The 22,533-nt window shown below is 33.3% G+C and overlaps 1 protein-coding gene across 38 annotated transcripts in view; it reads right to left on the bottom strand.

Moving 5' to 3' along the window:
- Positions 1-22,533, bottom strand: part of LOC120626775 (protein tramtrack, beta isoform) — a 548,009-nt gene that overhangs the window by 413,684 nt on the left and 111,792 nt on the right. Inside the window, exons 5-6 of one of the 38 annotated variants that reach the window (XM_039894473.1) lie at positions 18,462-18,858; positions 17,961-18,123 (exon numbers count right to left, since the gene is read on the bottom strand). The exons of 35 other annotated variants lie outside the window; for them this stretch is intronic. In XM_039894473.1, the coding sequence (XP_039750407.1) occupies positions 17,976-18,123; positions 18,462-18,858 (545 nt within the window). In that variant the 3' untranslated portion in view covers positions 17,961-17,975. Of the gene's footprint in view, positions 1-17,674; positions 18,124-18,461; positions 18,859-19,629; positions 19,735-20,397; positions 20,565-22,533 lie in introns of those variants that run through there. 2 more of the 38 variants (XM_039894515.1, XM_039894479.1) reach the window with 2 other exon arrangements.

Here is a 22,533-nt window from a genome sequence, read left to right as displayed (position 1 = left end):
GACGAATTATACCAACAGCGCGGTTCTCCTATCGGTTATTTAATTCATCAATGACATTTATAAATATTTTCCATCTGCGTCTTCTCATAATAAGAAGAGATGCCTAGTGAATTAGTATTTGAATTTAATTCTTTACATTATGTTTTTTTATTATAGAGGAGAGAGAAACGTAATATACGCATCAAAAGTCCCCATCTGTGGGCCGGAATATTTGAATATTGTATCTATACAACGGGTAAATGAAAACCGACATAAAACTTCAGAGGCTTTTGGGGTACATTATTTAATGTATCTGAGACTTATCTGTGAAACCGAAACGCTAATAGTGTTGTGTAAAACATTGCCATAGTTTTTACTGAAAGTCATCCGATACAGCCCTAACGCCACATGCAAAAGTAAAATCAAGAGACTCGTGCCACTTTATTAAGTACGCGTCACGTAGCGTACTATGCACGTTTCGTTCTTTTATCTTCAATAGGGTTAATAAGTAAACACTTAGAATGTTTTGAATTACTTTGTATGGAAAAATAAATATTCTTATTTTGATTTAATATTTCTCCAGGGTGATTCCTAATGAAATAACTTATGAACCCTTCAACAGTATTTCGTTACTCCGTTTCACATTGTATAATAAACTGACATCGATCATACAAATATTTCGACACTGAAATATTCGTAAGACGTTTAATACCTATCGAAGACTGAACTTTGTTGAAAAGATATAAAGAATTGAATTGAAACTTTGTTAGGGCGGTCGCATTTATATAATATTTACTAATATTTCAAATTCTTCGAACCCTTATACTGGAGCTACCGAAGCTTAGTTAAACTATTTCTACGATAATAAACAATCCGATAGAAAAACTCAACCGTTTACTTTTCACGTTACCAAGTCAAACAAAAGGAACGTGGCTATATTGGCAAGCCAGGCCACATTGGCCAGAACTTGTAATGTGTTTTATTGAATTGGTCATACAAATATTTTCACGTACACACTAGTGAGTAAACATTCTTATTACATCTAGTTCAAACCATTGAGTTATATTAATAGAGAAGACAACACTCATCGCTACTGTAAGTGTACTGCCAGCCTTAAAATAAGGTATTTAGTTATATGCTACTTCTTAAGCGGGCATAAACTTGTGATTGTTTAAAACGAAAATGCGTTTAAATTGATTCAATAAACCGAATAGGAAGAGGAAGAACTACTAGTACAGAAATATCAAAACATTTGCTGCACACGCATGTTTAGCTTACATAGCCACACGACAACATTTTGTATGAAATAGTGCCTGTATAACAGTTATATTTTTATCATCAAAAATCGAAAGTCCCATAATGTATCTATCCGATCTACAGCAATTTTCAATATAATTAATATGATAATAAAATTAAAACATTTATTTCTGTAAAAATTCTCTACAATTATTCGAATATTATTTTCTGCTGCATGAAGCGTCCGCAATTCGTAAAATTGATACCACACCGCGACGCCTACACTTGGTATACGGTTCTTCTTATAAATCAATTTAATTGTATAGGTAGATAGGGTCACTGATGTAAAACAACAAAAAAAATCCGTGTTCTTAAATATATAATTCAATGGTTTAGCAATAAATATAAAAATGCTAGCCATTTTTATAGGTTACCTTTTTGATTTCTCATACGCATAACTAACAACGTAGGTACTCAAAAATACGAATGAGTTCGTTGATAAACTTACTGGCGAAATAAAATTGTACGGGCGGCTACATATATAACATATACTTAAAATATCCTTACTAATTTTATATATTATAGATCTTGCCCGCGAATTAGACCTGCGGGAATCGTTAGTTTTCCACGACAGAATATATCCTACTTTGTCCACAGAGCGGGCACAAGAATAAACAAGCAATGTTATCTACTCTAATATTCTAAATGCTAAAATTCTTCTATTTTTGTTTGTTTGTTGATTAAATAAAGGCTTTAACGTTGCAATGATCTTGCTAAATTAACGAATACCGCGGAATTTTTTAAAAACCGATTGAAATTTTTATTTCTATTTTTTCCCGGCTAAGATCAATTTGAAATAACATTTAATTTTATTGAATATAATTTTGCGTAAGATACTTCGATTACTGTGGGTTGTTAAATGACCTTTACTTTATAGAAGCTTCTGAAGTCGGTTCTTTGCTAATAATATTACTCTGTCATTTATTTACTTTGCTATTTTATTTAAATTCTAAGCATCTATATAGCTAGGCAATTTTTGTTATGCCAGTACAAGCTAGCCATGCAATCCCCGCATGATGCATGAAATATTAAAACCATACGCCTAATTATGCGGCTATTTTTGTCGATAGGATAGCAACTAGCCATGGCTCCCACAAGAAATATTGTCAAAAATTACCAGTAAATCATCGATCGATATTATACTAGATATGCTGTATCCAAAAAGTGTCTGAGAAAAATAAGACTTACCTCACGAATTATTATCCTAAAATAAATATTCTTTTCTATTCTTTTGTGAGCCTTTTTTTCGTTCGTTTGCTACTAAAAGCCAATGTACTCGTTCGTGTTTAACATAAGTTAAAGCAATAAAACTGACGGAATGTCTTAGTTCAGTAAGGTCGTATTTCTTCATTGCAGACATTACTAAAAAACATGGCATAGCGTTGGAATAGTAACTAGTTATTAAAAAATGAAAATAAGCTAACATAAAAAAAAATGGCCTAGATTCTTAGACATTTCTAGTACATAATTGATCGAAGACTGTGCCTGATAATAAAACGGAACTGAGCAGTTGCAGTATTTTTTTAAAATGCTCTCATTAATTACAGAATTGATGATTATGTCCTAGGAACATCTTGACAACTTTGCCTCCAACGGTTTTAATGTAGGCTTTGCACTTGGTGCGTCTTCTGATGGAGCACTGCCAACGCGTCCACGCTCCGACAGTCCGCTCCTTGGAGAAGCGATAACCATTAGAAACTAGCATCCTTGTACCGCGATGAGTTACAATGAATCCAACTGTAAAGAAATATTCATAATAAGTACCTGCTTGCAATATATAGTACTTGCGTTGCGATATACTAATAACGTGCAGGCGTTAAAATTAAGTTTATTCGATTAGAAGTTAGTCCTTAGCATCTTAGCAATTCGATTGCTAAGTTGTTAAGTTGTTGGTGAAGTGCTAAGATGCTAGGTCCACACATACAAGTAAATGATGATGCAGTCTGAAATGGTGACCTGCTAACCTGTTAGGGGTATTTCAGTTGTATTAAACTTATACCCCTAATATGTTTCTACACGATATCGTTCGTGTTTATTTGGGTAAGGTCAGTATCGGAACCAAATTGTTTAACCGGATTCTAACACGTGTCAAACTACAGGGGGTCAAACACTGATTTCTATTTTACCACTGGACATCCTGACACTTTGTTTTTGTCTCCAATCGATTGACACCATTTTGATGCTGTAAGTTGTGAACCTGTAATAAGAGTTGTGTCCTTGGAACTAATATTTGAATGACTAAAAATACCGTAAAATTAGTTCCAGATTACTCCGTTTGTCAAATGTGGTCCTTCCAATAGGGACAACATTTCAGCTGTCATTTGTATAAGAACATTCTGTCAAGCGGTAAAAATAAATAATGACATGAAGGGTTAAGGGAACTTATTAATGACGCACTACCGCACACCCTGCTCTTACCACGCCGTGCTTGCGAATACACGAAACGTTTATTTTGTGCATTCGCAGGTACATTATTTACCTAGTGTACGACACGAAATAGAAATATCTTCTTTTGTAATTTATACAGATTATTTATAATTTTCAAATTCAATGGTGCCAATTCTGTTGCACTTGAATCTCGAAGCTAGACTTAAGGGGCAGGACTACAACTAGACTCAAATGACAGGGTCAATATAGTGCTATTCTTTCCCAGAGTGATTCAGTTTGAAAAGGACAGCACTAATTTTAAACCTGCAAATTTAGGTTAAAGATTTGTATAGCAAGAATCGGCATCGATATCAAGTTATTACATATTATTGCCTTGGTCTGCTAATTTTTTGTTTTAGGTACAATGTCCAAGGAAATTTTTCATCCACTAACACTTGAATATACACACAAAGAGATTATGAAGTTAGTGGTCAGATGGAATTCTTAGTTGACTACTAGTACCCATCGTGTTGGGGTACAAAGCTTAGTCTAATCAAGTTCATGCTGAAAAAGAGAAGTGTGCTGAGTTTCTTGCCGGCTCTTCTAGGTAAAATCTGCCTTCCGTACCGAAAGTAGAGACACAGACAGACTGACTTGACGTTTCAAAAGTGCTTAAAAACTAGAACTTAATTTAAATCTGAATTTGAAGAAGTAATATTACACTGTGAATATCACAGGACAAAGCGGACAGTCACTTTCGAAAGTACAAAATAAATAAACAATTTCAATGCATTATTTTATTAAATATACCTAAATATTTTAAATGAATAAACATAATAAATATACCTAAATATTTTAAATGAATAAACATAATCAATCTCATACAAAATAATAATCATACAAAATAATCAAAGCAGTTATACTAGAGCTAATCGTGATTGTGATCCAGTAGAAGTTGCACTACCTCCCCTTCAATTGTCTTTATAAAAGCTTTACATTTAGTGCGAGTCCTGACAGAGCACTGCCAACGTGTCACAGCACCAGTAGTCTTTGCGTTAGAAAAACGATGTTTACCTGCATGCAACATTTGCGTGCCACGACGAGTAAAAACTGTTCGAACTGGAAAAACAATACATTTAAAGAAAAACCATAATACATACGCCATTGGTTGCGTGAAAGAGATAGCTATGTAGCGATAAGACCGCCAAATTGTATAAAATAAATAAAATAAATAAGCCATTTAATCCCAAGTAACATATTAAACATCGAATTACAAAAAAAAAAAAAAAAGAAATAAACAAAATAAAGAGAATCTAAATAATAAACATGCATTAGTTAGTTGGGCACCCATCTACGGGTAAAGGCCTCCACCATCTTGCCCCACTGCACTCTATTAGTGGCGAGCCTCGCCCCGTCTCTCCAACGAACGCGCGGTCTTCCGCGCGGCCTGCTTTGGTCTCGGTGCCACCGGTGCAAGACTCGCTCGCTCCACCGGTCATCTTAAGAGCGCGCCACATGACCCGCCCATCGCCATTTCAGTTTGCACGCCAGTTCCGCGGCGTCAACTAACTGTGTTTTCTTTCTAATTGCTCCGTTTCTTTGGCGGTCACTTAATCTTAAGCCAAGCATACTTCACTCAGCCGCTCTTTGAAAAATCTGAATTTTATTTAAAACTTTTTTTGTTAAAGCCCAAGTTTGGCACCCGTACAACAGTGTTGGCAATATTGTGGTGTCCATTGCCTTCTTTTTTATAGCTAAGGGTATTTTTGATTTAAAAATATGTTTCAATACCCAATATTTGCTCCAAGCGATCTTAATTCGTCGCTCCACTTCTATGATTGTGTGATCCACAAAAGATTTGCTTTGCCCGAGAATGTACGAGATGTTCTCATTGACATAGTTAATTGTTTGAGATTGGATGACCGTAGAAATCTCTACACTGTTCTACATGTCTTGCTTTGGTTCATATCTAGTCCACATTTCCGGCTCTCTCTTCGTCTAAAGTTTGAATCATGGAGTAGAGATCGTCATGATTCTCACTAATCAGCACTATGTAGTCAGCAAATCTTAAATGGTTGAAGTTCTCACCATTTATATTTATTCCATTCTTTTTCCAGTTTAATTTTGAAAATATATATTCAAGTAGAGCCGTAAATAAACTTTGAGAGACTGGGTGCCCTTGTCTCAAATTGTATACTTTTCGTTAAATTTTTATTTACAATTTTTCTACATGACAAACATGTTTATGTGGTGTACAATAAAAGTGTATTCACTCATTCATACATTCCAAAACACTCATAAAAATCTCTTAAAACCATACCTAAGATTATCCAATATACCGTACAGAAGCAAAAACACTGTTGTACCTCATTTACGGAAGCAATGATCCACTTTGAGTCCTAAAAGGTACGAGTGGTTTGTCTTAAGAGTAAATGGGATATTATAACTTTAGCGAATAAAAGAATTCCGAATAAGACTAGAATATATTCGCTCACATAGTATTTTATCATCCCATATTTTTAAAAATAAAATTCATTATTGACGCAGACCCTAAAGAGTCAACTTTATTAAAATTTCAGAATTTCTTATATTAAATGATGATTCAGATCAATATATTTATTTCTTAATGAGAAAACTTTTCTTACTTATGATACAGTTCTAAATAGTTATCCATTTAATGTCTTAATATTATGTTGATGCTTCGACATGTCTGTGTGCGTGGCGAAACAAATTAAAAAGCTTGTATCCTGTTTTAAATTGTATGGTGATTATGATTCAGAAATACTTGAACAACTACTCCGTCGATGGTCTTGATAAATGCTTTACATTTTGTGCGCGTCTTAACTGAGCATTGCCATCTAGTCATGCTACCAGAAGTCTTTGCGCGGGAAAATCGATGTTTGCCCACAAGCAACATTTGGGTGCCACGTCTCGTGAAAATCGATCGAACTGTAAAAAAACAATACAATTCGAAAATGTATAAACTGAAAGGTATCGCAATAAAGAATTGGTAATAATGTGTTGATAATAAAAAAATATAAATCTTAGTCGCAGTAGTTTCTGCAAGCAGCGGTTCCACTAGCATTCTCGCTACGAGAGAATTATGTCAACCCTTTATCTCGTCTAGCTTCATAGAACAAATAAGAGTAATGGATAGAAATAATTATCTTATGGCGGCTATGAAATACTGCTACGCGATTTATAATGCCACTAAGACTAATTAAATAGTAAATTTATGTAAACATAGAGTACATAAATTTACTATTGTAATCGTATAACTTATGATAAATCAAATTCGTGAATGACGCAGAATAAAGCGTCAAGTTAATTAAAATTGAAAAGCTCTGACAATAGGAGACAGAGAAGTTCTCAAACATATTTTTGAGAGATAGATATCTGTGGAAGAATATTCTTAATTATGATCCCTGTCATAATTAAAGACCTTGAGAAGTTTTGACATAGAGATGGAGAAGTTCTACAACATATTTGTGAGCTACCAATCTGTGGACAAATGTTCTTAACTATGATCCCTTTCGTAATAAAAGACCTTGCGAAGCTCTGATAGTAAGAGATGGATAAGTTCTCAAAAACATTTATGTGCTAGGAATCTGTGGAGAAATATTCTTATAACCCTGCTTTCAGAGGCAGATCAACTCTTAGTTCTACAGTCCAAGAGAAAATAAAGAGTGAATTAACATTTAAAATAAAACATTGTACATTTTCATTTACCCTTTTAATTTAAACATAAAAAATTCACTATAAAATCATATCAATTAATTTTACGTTGAAACGTCATTGAGTTTACTTTGTAAAGAAGTTCAACTCATGGCATGTAACGAAGCAAAACTCATGCCGTCATAATCGTGATTGTGATCCGACGAAGAACAATGCACAATAAATCCATCCCAGAGCTAAAGATGGTTATAAAAGGGTGAATTGATTCTAATCCAAAGATTTCATATGTAACTTTATTTGTAATCTGATTGCTTTAATCCATTTAGAGCAATCCGTAGGGCACTATTCGTGATTATGAACTAGTACTAGTTTGATGACTTCTCCGTCAAACGTCTTGATAAATGCTTTACACTTAGTGCGAGACCTGACAGAGCACTGCCATCTCGTCATAAGACCAACAGTTCTTTCTTTTGAGAAACGATGATTGCCTGCGAGTAACATTTGCGTGCCACGTTTTGTTATATATGATTTTACTCCTGTAAACAAGTGTAATTTTCAAAACTAAAACTCTATAAGGTAATTGATGTGACAAAATATTTTTTGCTATAAAAAATTACTTTGTGATAGAACTAAAAGCCAAGAAATAAAGTCGGTGCTGAGTAAAATGTAGTAGTGTACTCATCTATTGTATTCGCATATATGGTAGTAAGGAACGTAGCATAATTTTGAAGAAAATATTTATTTTCACGTTTTGTCGTGGGTAGATTTGCAATCATCAAAGTTGTCACCTAATTTTATCTACCTACCTTTCGCAAAATATCTCTTTTCCCATGACTGGGGCGTTAATGGTCGAGTAGTTCTCCCGACACCTCACCTTCTTCGCTTTGTTGTGACGAGCCTAAATTGCTTACGAACATAATCGAATCGCAACCCGTGCAATATTTATTATTGTATAGTTCCAGTGGCTATTCGTCTTCATCAGTTTCAATTTCCCGGTGCTTATCGAAAGCAAATGCTCAAGTTACTTTTATTAAACCATTAGGTATTTCCCAATAAGGACCAAAAGGGGAGTCAAATAAATCTCAATTTGATTAATTATGTATTAGATAAACATTGTAAATCTTAAAAGTAGCGACTATTTCTATGTACCCACGACCTTTCTAAGACTAAGAGGAATACAAAAAAAAATTAATAATATTCAAAATAAACATAATAATAATACTATAAAAAATAATAATACTTTAAAATAATCTAAACAAAACTAGAATCCTCATAGCAAGTTTTAAGCTGGGTTTTCACTTAGCGACCAATAGCAAAGAGATTATCGATATAATAAGAAAAAAATTATATTATCTCCCAATTATGCTATTTAGGGGCGATAGCGTAGTGGTTCACTACCTTTAAAAGTGAGTGAAAACATCGTGGGCAAACTGCATGCCTGAGAGGCGAGAGCTATACTTGGCCGAAATTGTGGAAAAGCTAAAGCCTAAATCCTTTTCATTCTCACAGGAACCCGTTCCCTGTAGTGAACCGGTGAGAGTCAACAATGATGATTATTTAATTAGTCTACTACTTCACCTCAGTGCCATTAAATGAAATTTGCAACGTGCTTGCAGTTAAAAAACATTTTCTACCTAACAATAAATAATAAGAAGACATCATCTATCAACAATTTTTGAGTCGACAACATTAAAAATCGATCTTTATCACTATAAGGAACGTTTATTATCTACACGAAGTTTAAATTGTTTATTTGTATATTAATTAATTAATATTGTATATACAACAAATTAATAAAAAATTCAAAGGTCTCTGACATCATCACTATATGTTCAATAGCATATAACTTCCACGTTTCAACCTCTTAATTATTTTATTAAATGCATTCGTAGTCTTATGTTTAACAATGCGACAATAAAACGAAACCTACTGATAATTGAAACTTGTGAAGTTTACACTGTTGGAAAATATGGGTATTACTGCGTGTTTGCTGATGCAAGTTGAGCAGTCACGCCCTATATCTCCGAAGATCGTCATTAAACTCTCTTAAAATTTAAATAGAAAAGCGGCAATTACTTTAAATGTAATATAAAATATTAAAATCGGTAACATAGTTAGAAACTTTGAAGCATTCTTGAATTTATCTCGTAGTCTGGGATATAAAAATTGTAACAGTTACTTAAGATAGGAAATAAATATCATCAAAAAAGATTAATGCTCAAAATAATAGCGTACTAATCACGAGGTAAGAAAGAATGTAATATTTTTATCTATATCAGCATAGTAAGACCCATAATTTAGTAATCCTTCAGATAATATTCATGATAGAATAAAGTACGTCTCAATTTGAATTATTTAATGGGTGTGGTTCAAAGATACTCCAACAATCGAACCTTCAATAGTTTTGACAAATGCCTTGCATTTGGCCCGAGATTTCATAGAACATTGCCACCTTATTTTCACTCCACTCTCCTTTTCTTTGTAGAACCGATGTCCTCCGACAAGTAACATATAGGTACCCCGGTTTGTCTTTATGATGTTTACTGAAAATAAATAAGCCATTTTAAGTGTTGTGAATTACAATTTATTCCAGACCAATCCAGTTCCAGACCAGCCTAGAATATAATATTCTTACCCTCAGTTCAGGTTAGTTTAACTCTGGATTAATGCACAACCGAATTAGGTTTTAATGTATTTTAAAATAAAAAAATGACTCAAGGCTTTCACTTACATAAGGAACCATTTTAAGTTTTGAGGATTACATTACAATTTATTAATAGTCTAGAATATTTCACTCTTATACATGTCGGTCAAGAACTTTGTCACATGAATATTTTTTTATATTAGATTCGGCCAATTGGGTGATCCTTCTTTACAGTAAACAGTGAAAGTGCTTTAAACTGAAAGTAAAGTTGAAAACTTGAACTTTATAAATGTTTCGTACCGAACACTTAAATCTCAACATTAAAAAGGACAGGGTTCAAGGCTATTCTCTAAAGTGATTTCTTCGATGAGCCCCTGTAAATGTACGATGATAAAAGCCCAGGGTGATGAAATAAAAAAAAGGAATGAAAAACTTATAATACATGAATATAATATGTATATTAGGATCTAAGTACGCGAAAATAAAGATGATATAAGATAAACATTACTCATGATCATACAATATGAATAAAAGCATTAAACTATTTATCCACCACCAAAACCTTAAGTAACATTTAAGTTAATTAACTCTGTAAATTAATCCATACTAATGATTATGAAGTTAAATTTTGAACTACAATTAGTTTAAACTAAGGCTGACCATACACAGGTTAATGTAGCTTGAGCAACCTCTCGATTGCTGCGAAGCACTTAGTTGTTTAGGAGACTATCTCGTTCCTCGGATCGACCTAGTGGTCGATCCTCGAACGCGTCTGTAATCTGTACAAAAGGCAAGACTACCAAGAAACTTTTTACATATATGGCCTTTCAAACAGATATAAACTAAACATGAAGTTCCATAAAAAACGAAGTAGAGCAAGTGTTTAGTTTTTTAGTGACTGATCTCTAATCTTATAAAAAAAATCCATACTTATAAATACGAAAGTGTGTTTGTTCGTTTGTCCTTACTTTAAGCCCTAACTAAGCAACCAATCAACTTGATTTTGATGCCAGAGAGTAACATAGGCTACTTTTTATCCCACCATTACGTCAGTGGCGATATGTGCTGTAGAAAGCAGAGTTGATATTGCCGGAAAAGGAAAACGAGCAAGTTAAAAAATACTTTTATTATTTTATTTAAGTTGCAAGGAACAAATACTATTTTAAAGGCGACTGAGCGCGTATATAGTGACATTATAAAATAGAATACAGCAACTAGTGCTCAGGTTATATCAACCAATGTGCGGTCAGCCCAATGTTAATAACACTTAACACTACCCCATCCTCCCTTTATAGTAACAAAACTATCTTACAATTCGAGTGTGTTACTCTTTATTTTATTATTACTCTTTATTGCTAAGGTTTAAAAGTTCCGCCCTAAAGCCTCGATTGTTTATATCTTTAATTGAAGACCATCGTATTATAAATAGGAAAAGCACCGTTTTATATAGAGAGATAGTTTTCTACGTATTGCTACAGAATCTTAATTTGACATCATGTTTTTTCGACATTCGTCTGCTAGCATATACTCATAAAATAGATTTCACTTGCGCTAATCAACACAACTTCGTATGAATAACGTATTATTTCCAACGTAGTGATGACGTAATAACCTTTTTTCCTAGATAACTATCCACTACATCCAAAGCTGTGTTGACTAATGCAAGAAATTTGTGGTAGAAATGTGTATCCATATTTGTTTTTTTTAATTTTCAAAATCTGTTAGCACTTGTATGGGCCAATGGATCGTGGAAACCCCAAACTCGAACTATAGCGTTGTCCATGGTGTGCAAAGAAGCTCTGCATCCAGCCTTAGCTTTCACACAAACCCATCTTGTTCTGCTGCCGTACTTATTGACCCTATTAAAACGATACTGGCCAATCATTATGACCGGATTCCCACGCTGTGATTGTGCGAACACTGGATTTAGATCTAAAAGAATTACAACTCATTAGAACAGGTTCTATAATTTCCTTACTTGTACACTGAGATTCATTGGACAGTGAATTTAGATCTAAAAGAATTACAACACGCAAGAGCAGGTTTTATTATTTTCTAAATTGTACAATGAGAGTCATTGTACAGTGGAATTAAATCTAAAATAATTACTCGTTAGAACAGGTTCTATAATTTTCTTATTTCTACAATGACTCTTACTTATGTTTCTTGAGTATGAGAGTGCACGCTCTGACAATCACTGACACATGATGCATTTGTACATGATTTGACCAATGTTCGTGATTTGTTTTTCATACAATTAATGAATTAGTGATATGGATTAGAGAAGACTTTATTAAATATAAAAAAGTTACATCTGATTTAATTTATCATCACATATTGTATTTTATTGCAAAATTATCCATTCTTAAATGATGTACATGGGTTTCAGAAATAAATACTGTAAAATAAAATATGATATAATGCAAGAAAGTTACAGTATATTTAAATTAAAAAAATTAGAGTATTAAAAAAAACAAATTATTATTTAAAGTAGATTAAAACAACCATTAGTATCACTCCATGAACTTCAAAAGGCACGATTTATGGATTTCTCATTCAAGTTCATAATAACTAACAACAATTGATCTAAGCAAAGGCATTTATCGCTAGTAAGGTAAGCACGCCTATCATATAGTAATCGAACATTTAAAAGATTAAAATAATATAAGCCTTTCTTTAAGCAAAACAATATGCCTTAGTACAAACGTATCCTAATAGAATCTAAAAGTTCAGGTAAAACTGATTAAGATAGATTTATTAACATAGTTCCTGTAACTATTTTAGAGCATACATGCTAGAATAGTGACATTAACTTGAATGTAAAAAAACTAAAACTATAATTCTACAAACCAAAACATCTCTCACTTAAAATGATTAAAAAATATTTAAATTTTTTCTAATTATTTTAAAACATTAACAATATGTTTCCAAATTAATGAGTATTTTCAGTTTTAATACATATGGCGTACAATACACAACTGCCAAATTTCATGCCAGAATAAAATTATAATTGAAATTTGCAAATCATGCGAAACGTAGCCACTAAAAGTTTTTAATAAGCAACAACTTAGCCTTAAGATTCTAACATTTGACCCTTAAAATTATTGCTATTGTAAAATTTCAATATACCACTATTTTTCAATGGTTATGTGACCCCAACGTCTTCACTATAACATTATCCACGGTAGTTATAGCAGCGGTGCAGCCCGACTTCTTCTTAATGCAAGTCCATCGAACCTTTGAACCCCAGCATGCATGTTTATTAAACCTCCATTCGCCGATTTGAACAACTAAGTTGCCTCTTTGCGACAAACTAAACTTCGGCTCTGAAAAGAAATCAAGATGTATTATCTGCCCTTATAAAAATAGAGATAACTCAACTGTCCTGGTTGGGTCTTGACTTAGTCAAGCCACTTTCTCCATTGGAGGTGATCAAAAGCAGCTTCCTTCCCAATCCGAGCTCCCAAAACCCTCTAGAACTCCACCGACCCCTCAGGCATCTTCGGCTTCTACTCCCCTCCAATTTGTCCTTGGGGCTCAATTTTACTTACCACAGATAAAAAATCGTTCTACCAATAAAAGTAAACGGAATAATTTCAGAGCCTAACCACCGCATTGCGATATCTTCCATCCATCCAAATTTAAATAATTAGACCTCAGAATATATGAAGCAGTGTTAGCCAAGTCCCAGTGGGTAGGACTTCGACTTCACTTTCGAGGAGCTGAGTGCGAATTCCAGCACAAGCCTCTTACTTCTCTTTTATGTGCGTTTAGCAATGAACATATCACTAAATTCAACGGTGAAAGTAAACATCGTGAGGATATCTGAATGCCTGATGACTTTTTTAAGGAAGCGTAAGCCTATTTTACTTTATTATGACTATTGACATGATTATGGTTATGTACAAAAAAAAAAAACTCTACCAATAGAAAATTAAAAAACGAAATGAACTTTTTACTTTTATTAACTCCAAATTAATTGAAACACGATTGAAATTCTAAAAATTTAAACTAATTATAAACATTTTAATATTACAAGAACATAGATAGCAATGAATTCGTTCGAATACAATTCCATTAAGTTGAAATACTAAATAAAGGATGGATGGATTTTTGACACACTTGATTGATAATTGAAGATTGGAATCTTCGAATTATAAATCTTCGAGTATTACTAAATTTGGCCGTATGAAAATCCATACATAAATGAAGATAGCGGCGATGATTCTGATTCGGTTCAACAAAACTTTTATTTGTCAAATCAGAAAGAAGTGCAAGCCTATTACGTGAACGCTGTGAAAAAATTGCAACTGCACTCAGATCCATCAATTTAGATGTTCAAAATAATTGAGCACGCAATTTCGAAAAAGGCACATATCTGAAAAATTTACAAAACGAACTATTTATATTTTTGTATATTCTAAGGTAGTGTAAAAAATATATTTTAGGGGTCACTTAGCAAATGAAAATCAAATAAATATTTGATGACAAATGTGTTGTATGTTAAATATATAATATATTATTCAAATGGCTACATAAATAATGAATTTGGTAAATATGCGTGATGAGCCAATTTCAAAATTGCATGTTCAATTCGTACCATCAACAGTTTTGCTAAAGTTCTTTTTTCTACTACTACTTTCTATACTTACTAACAAACCAAAGGTTTTATGTCATAATGTTAGTTTACATTCTAATTTGATAACTTGCTAACATTTATCACTAAGAAATTATAAAACTACAAAACGTGAATACGTAAGTCTTAACACTAATCTATTTTCCTACTTTACACACACACTGTGCAGCCTTAGTACAAGATTTACTCATTCGCAATCGAGAACATGTCAACGAGTATTAAACTTTGTATCTTCAAAGTAAAATGAGCTTAATGTCAATCGTTTGAGAACCGCAAATCTTGTACTTCTGATTTTTGTTTTAAAGACGTTCTGTCAAAAGCCCGAGCTTAAGAATTGTAGGCAAGTTTGACCTTGAATACAATGCAAATAAAATCCATAACTCCGATGTTCAAATGTTTCCACACTCGAAAACAGCACCTGGATTGCGAGCGAGAAAATCTTGTACAGGGGCTACTGCTTTCAGTGGTACTTAATATGTTTGAACTTTAATTAATGCATTTTCACAATGCTACACACAATTTCTTAATTTAGATTTTTTTTACACATCAAAATTGGAGAACCAGCGGGATTTGGACCTACTCTTCCCGCGTATCGTACGAGGCAACTATATGAAAATAACGTTGAACGCTCAGCAGGCTCCTCTGTGACACTACTGTAATCACCCAGCCCAGCGTGGTGATTATGGGAAAACCTTCCTTTGGAAGAGACCAGTAGTGCTATAGTCCAGCAGTGGACTATAGGCTATTGATGACAGGCAACTCAACCATACTTTTTTTCGCCACCGATACCGAAATTTCGATGTGCATCATTACATTTTTTTTATATTAATCATTAATCGTTATAGAGATAAACTTACTTAAATTTAAACAATTTTATTTTCTGCTTATCTTAATATTAATATGAATTTGTAATAGTACGTATATTTTTTTGTACGAGAGCGCGTCTCTTTAAACTATTTGACCAACTAAGTGATTGCAGTTGTAAAGTACATAGTAAGTTTGAAATTTTAGTCTGGAATTAATTAAATTACTGTATATATATTGTTTATATATACTCGTAACAAAAATAATATTCAACGACTACTTATGACAGAATGACAGAAATGGAATATATTTTCATTCTTTTGTTATACTTATATATAGTAGTCCTTATTATATTTCTTCCTTTCACCTAATATCAATTATTTTTATTAATACATTTACTATTCATATCATAATTTTTTTTTTAACTAGTAAAACTTAGCCCTTGACTGCAATCTCACCTAGTGTGATAAATGATCATGCAGACTAAGATGTTAGCGGGCTAAGATTTATGGGTATGGCAGTTTTATTAAACCCATATATCCCCAGTCAGTTTTTACTGTATTTCAATAACACTAAACCTTTCTAACTAGTAATTACTACGTAGTATGTATTCCTTTAAAAATAGCTTATTTATTTAATAAAATGGAATATATTTACCTAGAAATCCAAGCTTAATTGTAAAGGAGACATGCAATAATTAGCCAAAGCATTTGATTAGCGTCTCTGAAAGCAGCAATGATTCAACTAACAGACTATTCAATACTTTGAAATATCAAATGTTTGGGCTAAATTACGTCACTAATGCCCGTTTTCACTAAAGACATACAAGAAATAAGTAAGTAACACCTAACCAAAGAAGATTCTCAGGCATAGAGTTACCTTTCACCAATCGATTTTCACTAAGCAACTCAAACCACCTAATTTGTCTATGATTCCTGCCACAAGGTGTGTTATTTTGTTTCCGTAGTGTCATATTTAAAGGTATTAAAGAAACAGAATTTATATTTTTTTTCATCTGCCAAGTGACAGTTTACGAGTTCTCTAAACATTACGCACTCCCGGATCGTTGAAATTTTAATTGCGCCTAACTAGTTAGTTAGTCATCCAACAGTTTTTGAAACGATTTTTTTTTTATCTATGCATCATCCAAATCATTGGGCATCCGATTTAAGCGTTTCCTTAGTTTAGTGAAAACGGACATAAATATCTTAAAATTATCATCAGCACTGCTAGCACGGCAGGACACAGTTACTTCAAGAGTAAAGAACAAAATGTTTGGCTTCTCCCACAATTTTAAGACCGCGCATGGACACATGGTTGGAAATAATTTCCATATAACAAAATGTAATTAAACGAGGGTAAACTTCTCCTTTACCCCGTTGTTGGGATTTGGCAGGTCGACAGATAAATTTGATTTCTTGTCAGTGGATAAAATTGGGGGATAAATTTGTATCCCGCCTATGCAAACCGCGCATTAATGAAGTACGAATTGCTTATTTAAAACAAATTAATGATGATTATGCCATCCGTTTAATTTAACCAGGCGGTTTTCTACTGTGACGGCGACACAACGGCAACCATGAGTCTTCCTCGCAGTACATTCCCACCAAGTCTTCAAACGTCGGCTCAGCTTCTTAATAAATCGATAGTTGCCCCAGGAGATTGTTGGGTTTCCGAACTTGGTAATTTCGAACTTTATTTTGTCACATTCCTTTATTCCAGCTGAGAAAAAAGAATATATTTTAAACATCGCTTCACTGTAATGGTACTTAAAATTAACCGTAACTATTATTTTTATTATAAGCTAAACTTAATGAATATTCCTAAATTATGAGTTCTAAAGTAATTGAACTTTTGAATTTAGTAGCCAATTATAAAAATAGGGTATTAACTTTTTATATTGAAGGCAAAATGAAATACATTGGCTCGAAGTAACACATATAATTTATCTCCAAGTAACACATATAATTTATCTCCAAGTAACACGTATAATTTATAACTGAATATAATAATATCACAGTGCGGTGACATTTAAGTTTCAACAGAGTAAATGACACTTAAATATATACTTTATTAAAACTGAATTATAGATGCAGTAACTGTAATATCCTAACAACAACCACTTCATATATAATATTATAGGCATCAAAGGATTTAAACAGACGAACAATTTAATCTTACTAGATCTGATTTGATAACTATGTATTGATTCTAATACATCTCACTTAACCCATGAACAGAATAAAACAGCGTAACAATTCAACATAAAAACATTTTAAAATTGTGTTCTAATGGAATTCCCCTTTGTACAGAGTACAATGAGAAGCAATCTTAGTTGGTTTAAAAACCTTTGGATTTCTTTCTAGAAACGTTTTAAGCCAGGCAGATCCAGCAAGCCCAAGTTTTTGGTTAAAGTTATGTGGTATTTTATTTTTTTCACAAAACAGAAATGCTTGTCTACGTATAAATTTTTTGGTAATAGACGTGCCGTTTGACTGAAGATCTTGAAATTCCTTAATTAATTCACCCTCTTGGTCTTTATTCAATACAGCTTTCCTTCCGATGCGTTTTTCGCTACTTCCTAGTTTCAAATGATTTCTTAATGTACGTCTTGGTATACCGTGACGTTTTGCAGCAGCTATTTGTGATAACAGGCCTTTTTCTACAGCTCGCATAGCCTTCTCCAAATTCTCTTGTGACCACGAGGCACGCTGAGCTACTCCTGTAAGGCAATTTATAAAAATTTAATCAATTACCTACCATTATTACATATTATTTTCATTTCTTAAGTTTTTTTTCTTCTATTATTGATCAACGATATACTCGTATAATAAGATGTTTATATATCTATATTAAATAAGATAAAAATTGTGTATATATCTATATTAAATAAGATAACATACATTAAGATAATAAGCTCACTTTGAAACAACGATTAATAAATGATTATATTTCTGATTTACTACTAAAACACAGCAATCAAAAAAACATCATTTAACCAAATTTTTGTAAAGACCTACTTCACATTCGGACATTTCTAGTTTTACTAAATATTCTCACATGGTTTTATTATGAAGACCTGGATTTCTTTCAAGAAATAATTGAAGCCAATGTCTACCCGCTAGACCAGCCTTGTTATTAAAATTATGTCTGATGTTATATCTTTCACAATATAGATATGTTTGTCTACGTATCAAATCACAAGTGATAGGCGTTCCATTTTTTTTCATCTCTTTTATACTCTTTACTAGTTCTTGCTCTTCATCTTTGCTAAGGACACATTTTCGTCCCATACGTTTCGCAGTGCTTCCCGATTTCAAGTGATCACACAACGTTTGTCGAGGTATACCGTATTTACGTGCTGCACTTCTTTTCGTAAGCTGGCCATTCCCAACAGCTAACATAGCTGCTTCCAAATTTTCTTCTGACCAAAGTCCCTTACGTTTTCCGCCTTTTCCTACAATTCATAATGTCAACGGAATCATTTTCGCCGCTGTTATAAATAACTTCCCATTTACATAGTAACCAATCCAACAAAATAATTCAAATATTTTTTATACTAATATAATTCTTTATTTTACAAAAATAACAACTTTTTTAAATCTTACGTTTTCTATGAATGTTTATGAACGTGTATGATTTATTTCTTCAAAGATTCTGAATCAGGCACGCGGAGTTAGTATTTAATGTATTTTTATTTCCAAAATCATTTTTTGACAATAAAACCGACTTTGATAAACAACTAAAAAGCAAGAAATAAAAATGTTCTTCAAAATTTTTATTATTATCAAGTTATACTATCCAAATGTCAACAACTCATAACCCTTTTTTTATAATGTCAAGCATTATAAAAAAAAGGCTGTTTAGCAGCCTCTACGTTTTTTTGACGAATTTACATTAAAATGTTAGTATACTAACAAGTTATAATACTATAATTCAGTAACCAGTACGTAAAGCCGACGCTCCCGTTCAGTATCATCAGATAGAAACCGAGCCCGATGTCTTAAGAGGCTCTATGATTGTGTCTTAAAAGGCTCTAGGATTGTCCTGAAGAATTCGGTTCAGGACAATTTCCTAACACCTGGCTGATAAGGTTATTTTTGGACGGACTGAGTAATTATATAAGAATAACTATATTAATGATTGTGATGTTTATCAACTCTCACAAAAAGGCCGTCAAGAGTTATAACCCTAGCTCGGCACCCACGCGCTTGGTTCACGCATCGCCAAATCTTCTTGGAGCCTATCCAGGAAGCTTTGCAGAACTTGTATTGTCCAACCCGAACTTGTGGATTGCCGAATCTGGATATAGAGAACCATGCTTCGTCATAACCTATAAAATAATATAATAACACTCATATTTAATATTCTTACTAAATAATACCTACTTAAAAATTACGCTTTTTCGATAATATGCTGTTATGCATACATTAATCTGAATATCATTGGTTTTTAAGATAAAACTAAAAAAAAAAATTAATAGTTGTTTGTGTTTAATACATTGTTATTTATTTTTAAAAGGCAATTCACGACGTAGATTCCAAAGGTTAGATCCCTGCCAGCCCTTTGGTATGATGGAAACGCTGTTTTGACCACCTTTTGTGGTTAATAGTAGGTACTGACTTTGGTTGTGTAGTACTCTTGAAAATTTACCATAATTAACATCTTCATCAAGATAGGACAGAGGGTTATAGAGCATAGAACCACCACGCTCCTCTTATACTGGTTGAGGGGTTTTAAATAATTTCATCCCATGGCCGACAGCTTTATGTGCACTCCGAGATACGAGGACTGATAAACAATTTCCTAATGCCGAGCTGGTATTTAGAACATTTTACCAGAAAAAATCAACACCTAATAATTTTGGCACCGAGCCGGGATATCATTGATAGTAGATTACGTTTAGCATTGAAGATGAAGTTGTTGCTAACAAAAAAAAATAGCAGAAAAGAAAGTATTCAAGTTGTCAGTGATTATGACTATTATAGAGTCTCACAAGCTTATTTTCTATGGTGGTTACTTTAGCACGGCAGCCTCTAGGGTTGTGGACACACCGCCAATTGCTCTTGGGTCCCAACACTGATGCCACGCAGAAACGGTACGGCCCTATCCGAAGTTGCGGCTTACCGAATCTCGACACAGAAAACCACATCCCATCATTACCTGTATATAAATAAAACTATTATTGACCATCGTCCGAAGCTAATAATCTACAAATCCAAAATATTCAAATGGCAGATTTAACAAGGGTGTGCCATCTTTATCTCCAGAAGAGTAGGAAACTGGTAGCACTACTATATTCAATTCGTCATCTGAAGATTTTGGATAAAACTGATTTAATTTAACCTAAGGTTTTATAGCACATATTAATCAATCTAGATGACGTTGCTGTGTCTTGTATCTTTCTGAACGAACGTGGTTCAATTGTACCTACTCTAATATGCCGTCACCATACGGCACAACTGTTCGTGAATATTTGATTAATTGTAGAAGACGTGCTCATAAGTTTTGGCAACGTAGGTAAGTAAAATATTAATTCAGTCGTAATGCTAATAAAAAGTGAAAACTAAAAACCATCTCTACACGAGGATAGTGTCTTCCACGAAGTTTAACGATTATAGTTTTGAAATATACTACTAATACGTCATCAACATCATCATCATTTCCCACAATAGAATACAGATCTGCTCTTAAAATTATAAGGGTTTAGGCCGTAGTCCACTTCGCTGGCCAAGTGGTAGACTTCATACGCCTTCGAGAACATTATGAAGCATGCAGGTTTTCTCACGATTTTTCCTTTAGCGTTGAAGCAAGTGATATTTTAATTGTTTAAATTAAAAACTCAAATAACTCCGAAAGTAAAAATACTTGCCGGAGATCAAACTCGGTCCCCCCAAAAGGCGTCCTACCTTTTGGAGGGACCGTGTTGTCATTTAAACCACTAAGCTGTCACCGCTCGAAAACGAAGATAGAAATAAAACTGTAATAGTATGTTTTTTATTAAAATTACATATATTATACTTGACTTTGTTTACTTTTATAGTAATCACAATTTATAATATAATTAGTAAGATATGTACTTAAATCAAATACTACAACTTCATCAACATTTCTCAAAAACTTTAGATTTTTGGCCTACACAATATTAAGAATTTACTAAAGGCGCTATCTTTAAATCATATCTACTTGAACCGGTTATGCCTAGTTCTAGGAGCACTAGAATATTTAATGCGAAACATTCGTTTAATCAATTTCTTTATTTCTTTAGTTTCATTAGGAGAAGAACTCAACTCGCCTTCTAAAAGAACTCGATATTAGAAAAGGAATACTCGAGCTCTGAGCTCGTACTATAAGAATCGACAAGTTTTAAGACAGAATCATTTGGTAACTTGAAAACATACACTAAGCGACAGGACACCAGTGCCTGAAAACTAAGGTTTAACGTGTGGTGGAAAGAGTACCTTAACTTTAAACGCAGTTAAGAAAAGAAACGTCAACGTCATTCATTCTATCATTTTAAATGTAGGAACAACCGTAAATATTGGACAACCATACAAATTTAACAAATTAACGTCCCAAGTGTGTTAACTTGTTAAGATACACTTGGGGTTCTTTTATATAGCCTTTAATTCCTAATTCGAATAAGGAAACTGTTAAGACTTGAGGCCTACGGTCGTATGGCCAGAATAGAACAGCGCCTTAACATACAGAGAGCTAATAAATGTCTAGTTTACAAAAAAATGATTCTATCTTTGCAACTGCCACTTTATTTTAATTTATGTAATAAGTAAGCGCTTGATTGCGATCTCATCTCATGGTAAGTGACTCGTCACAACCAAAGCCTCTTACCAGAGCAGCGCAGAAATTATAAATTTCGAAATTTAGCGCATGCCGGAAATCTAACCCACGCATCACAAACTTAAAAGGCCACAACGCACAGCGCTAAGCCAGATATAATTAGTGCATTATTATTATTGGTGGAAAGGTCGTCTTGACTGACTTGGGTGATACGTCTGTTGCGACCAAGGGCTTTTGCACAATGCAAATCACAAAAAACACCTCGTTTAGCTTAAATAATATTAAATATTTAACTAAGTAACTTATTTACAAGCTAGTAGGAAAGCTCACACCA

Source organism: Pararge aegeria, chromosome 10 (genome assembly GCF_905163445.1).
Source record: "Pararge aegeria chromosome 10, ilParAegt1.1, whole genome shotgun sequence".
NCBI lineage: Eukaryota > Metazoa > Arthropoda > Insecta > Lepidoptera > Nymphalidae > Pararge > Pararge aegeria.
The sequence above is the reverse complement of the archived record's forward strand: the minus strand, read 5'-3'. Positions and strand labels throughout refer to the sequence as shown.